The sequence below is a fragment of the Trachymyrmex septentrionalis genome, unplaced genomic scaffold, assembly GCF_001594115.1.
Source record: "Trachymyrmex septentrionalis isolate Tsep2-gDNA-1 unplaced genomic scaffold, Tsep1.0 scaffold52, whole genome shotgun sequence".
Taxonomy (NCBI): Eukaryota; Metazoa; Arthropoda; class Insecta; order Hymenoptera; family Formicidae; genus Trachymyrmex; species Trachymyrmex septentrionalis.
In genome coordinates this window covers 1,440,574-1,444,481 of record NW_017305694.1, presented here as the reverse complement: position 1 = coordinate 1,444,481, position 3,908 = coordinate 1,440,574, and the positions used below count along the sequence as shown (strand labels likewise).

Here is a 3,908-nt window from a genome sequence, read left to right as displayed (position 1 = left end):
TTGAGTCATTCTTAGGCTCGATTCCATAAGATTAACTTTAATCTCGATTTAACCTACTATTTACTTTTCTCTCATTTTTAGGTCCAGTTCTACATGCAAAATGTAAAATTAACTTTAATCTTAGTTTGACTTACTGCTTATTTTTTTCTAATTCTTAGAATTCTTAAAATTAGATATTAAAAAAGCAAAGATTAAATTGAAATAAGATTAACGTTGATGTTAGAATAGGATCAGATTAAGATATTTTATTTGTTAATGTCGCATTAATCGTTACATAGAAAATATTATATCTCTTTAAAGTTTTCAAGATGAAATTATTTCGTCATTATTCGAAATTTTTAGATTTCGTGAAACTTGAAAAAATTTTGAACATCGAAAAAAATCTTTTCCTAAAAATATTTAAATATAAATACAAAATGTTTAGAACTCAAAAAAAAAAATAAAAATAAAAAAATATTACTTATATAATAAAAAAATATCGAGTGGATCGAGAGAAATAATAACGTAAAATATTATTAAAAGAGGAAGAAAACATTTTTTGTTTAAATATGTAGGATTTAAAAAATTGTTTCATTTCAAATAATATTCGAAATGATTCAAGATAACTCTTTTAACATACGAGTACACTTTCATCGCTGTGTAACAAGCGATTTTAATCAAAGTACTTCAACTGAATTCGCGACTCGAATACTCACAACTGCAAAATGTGTTTCGTTCCTGATCCGTCATTTCTTTCCGCGCGGTCAAACGACAAGAGATTAATAATTCTATCCACGTTAACAAGATGCAGACATTACTGACTCAGCAAACTAATCGCCGATTGAATTAATCAAATATTCGATGGAAGTCTCCCTCACTGTACCGCAAATGCATACGCGGCTGAGCACGTTGCGCATATTACGTCACGTCCGACTAACTCAACCTGACATTGTCTCGTACGGCGTCTCTGTGCACGCTAGCGTTATTTTGACCCGAGACCGAGTCCACAGCTGATAGCGCGTCGCGTACGTCGCAGTACTTCCAGTAGGTGATAGCACGTTATATCGTCGCTAACATGAATTTGACGCCTAGGAGATCGTACAAGGAAAAACGCTCGTTCGGTGAGTTGAGTTTCGTTAATCGCTTCTCAGATGATATCTCCGAGCGTAGGGCGGAGATCCTCTGTGATAGGATGTAATGTGTAGAGGGAAAACAAAGGGCGAAAAGAGAGATCGCGTCCTTTCGTTCGGGATCCCTATCATTTGGAGCAAATCTGAATGAATTCGCAATTACTTCGTTTTCCCTAGAAAACACAATAGAAATTTTGCTAATAATTGATATAATTCCGATCGCGAAATCCATTCCGACTCGTTCCATGGATCAGACAGATGCCCTGATCTGAGAGAATCTGGATTATTTAAAAACCTTCTCGACTTTCTCCGAACGATCGAAGACGCGCCCTTCGTTATTTCTTATTATAATTTCATTATTATAATTTTTCGTCTGCGATCTTATGGTCGTGCGACGACCAAACCGATTGCGAGGGGCGTTCATTTACGTCGCGAGCAAATATCGACAAGTGTGATAGCGCGAGCGTTGAGAAACAAAGCGGGTTGGAAACAAAGTTGAAAACAAAGGGTGAGAAGCATGAGGGCGAAAGGCGTTAAAACTGGAATTGCTATTGTGCGTGTATTTCGTGGAAAGGGAATTTTTTTGTTGTTACGCAAACTGATACGATTCGACGGGAGAACGAGAGAACATTCCTTGGTTTATTGCACATTTTCTTTATCTCGGATATTATTTTTAGTTAGATTTACGATTTCCCAGAATGTGGCATAACGTTATTTTGACGTAGAGAATGAATTCTGAGTGGATACCATATCGTAAAAGAATACAATCTTTCGGTGAGTGTTGAGTTAATTAAGATGAAGAATGGGTAAAGAGTGGGTGCTTTCCATTTACAATTAGTGAGCTTTTCATAAGTATCGTTCTGCCTTTGTTTCTCATGGAGTCATGATAGATATAACGATGTTTGTGTTGACTTAATTGTATCACCAAATGGAAAACACCAATTGTTTCTTGAAGCTGCAATTGAAATCTTCTCTTTTGAAATCAGTGGAGCCCCCAAGGATTGATAAAGGCGTATGACTGAATTATTTTTGTCATAGCTCATTATTACATATCATGAAACATGATATCTAGGTAGAATGGAACATTCCAGCATTTTCTTATTTGGTCAATGTGCGCTTGTTTTATTAATAAAATGCATCATTTAATTTTCCACAATTTTAAGACGTAATTGTGTAAAATAATATTCCCATACAACAAAGAAGTTTACAGTACCACTGTTGTAATGTTTGCTATTTTATTACAACATTGCTGAAATGTTGCAGTGTGGCTGTAATGTTGGAATGACCTGTGCTGAATGAATTTAAAGATAGAGTATAATCATTACAACATTACTGTAATATTGTTATAATAAATATTCTATGCTATCTGAATAATAAATAAATTCTCTTTTTAACTGATTCGATTAATATTCGTTTTGTTGTGAACAAGATGTACTTAATTGAGATGTATTTAATTAAAATTTCTTGACATAACTGTATAGAATTGTATTTAGAACCTAGCAAATTTAAGAAGTTGATTATTTATGCAAATAAAATCGACGAGGATTTATTTTAAATCAGATTACAAGTATAATTCATTATTCCGGTTGAATGGATTGAGAAATGTTTCAAAATCGTACACTGATGTGAAATATGTATTAATATGTAAATAATTGTTTCTTTTATCAATCCAGAGCAGCGATCTGTTAGTGCAGAGGAAATCAGAAAACTGCATCCAACTAAAATCCCCATTATTGTGGAGCGTTACAAATTAGAAAATCAGCTACCACTTTTGGACAAGAGTAAATTTCTAGTGCCAGATTTTCTAACTGTGGCGGAATTTTGCAAAATAATCAGGTATATTTCTTCGTATATATTTCTCACAAGATTTTGTAAAATACAAGTAAATTAATGTATTTTATGTTGCACAGACGTCGGCTACAATTGAATCCGACGCAAGCTATTTTCCTACTAGTGAATCAGAAAAGTATGGTAAGCGGTAGTCTGACTATGGCTGAGCTCTATCAAAATGAAAAGGATCCAGACGGTTTTCTGTACGTTGTGTTCGCCAGTCAGGATGTATTTGGTAATCATTAACCAGTGCGAGCTAATTTTAAACCATGTCAGTAAGATTCTTTATGATTTGACATTTGCAACTTATTGTTAAATTAAGTTCAGGACTAATAATTGTTGCAAAATTACAGGCAAAAACAAAATACCTCCTCGGCACTTAACGATACTTTGATAGATGTTTACGTGGATTTTTGTGGGGATTCTACATCTGCTAGCAACTCTGTCTGCCTTTATTGGAATGTGCAGAATCTTTGTGATCAACTTACCGTACCTGGAATAATTAACAGAACAATCATATAATTTGTTTTTTGGAATGTGTATAAATTACGGTGCTTTCTACCCCTTTGACATACGGACAAATTACATTTGATATAAGTTAGTATAGCGTTTACTTAGTTTACTACTAGTAATGATAAATTTTACTACTAATTTTAGCGGCGGTAAGTTATATAAAATGATAATAAGGTAATGTGTCTATCTAAAGAGCTAAAAATATTATGTGGACGTTTTTTTTTGGTAGATAAAGAAATTAAAGGAGATTTTCTCTTTCTTTCAAGTCCACACCTTTATTTTTTTAGTAGAAAAATTCTTTATTTAAAATTATTTCAATAAGTTTCAAATATGGTATTTGATTAATTTGTTTTTACACATTGCATAATAGGCCAGTCTCTCTTAGTTTGTTTGCAATTCATGTTAAATCTCTGTACCGTTACTATTATATAGCTTTTAAGCGTAAAATTTGTTACC

The 3,908-nt window shown here is 33.1% G+C and overlaps 1 protein-coding gene across 1 annotated transcript; it reads left to right on the top strand.

Moving 5' to 3' along the window:
* The first annotated feature begins 941 nt into the window (after positions 1 to 941).
* Positions 942 to 3,693, top strand: LOC108751825 (microtubule-associated proteins 1A/1B light chain 3A-like). The gene is made up of 4 exons (XM_018492249.1): positions 942 to 1,100; positions 2,783 to 2,945; positions 3,020 to 3,210; positions 3,293 to 3,693. The coding sequence occupies exons 1-3, from the start codon at positions 1,055 to 1,057 to the stop codon at positions 3,183 to 3,185; spliced, it is 375 nt and encodes a 124-aa protein (XP_018347751.1). The 5' UTR covers positions 942 to 1,054; the 3' UTR covers positions 3,186 to 3,210; positions 3,293 to 3,693.
* Positions 3,694 to 3,908: the final 215 nt, after the last annotated feature.

Excerpts from the sequence above, each read along its gene's own strand:
- LOC108751825 (XM_018492249.1), top strand. The coding sequence starts at position 1,055 with ATGAATTTGACGCCTAGGAGATCGTACAAGGAAAAACGCTCGTTCG. Across the intron at positions 1,101-2,782 it reads CAAGGAAAAACGCTCGTTCG|AGCAGCGATCTGTTAGTGCA; the intron begins GTGAGTTGAGTT and ends TTATCAATCCAG. Across the intron at positions 2,946-3,019 it reads GAATTTTGCAAAATAATCAG|ACGTCGGCTACAATTGAATC; the intron begins GTATATTTCTTC and ends TATGTTGCACAG.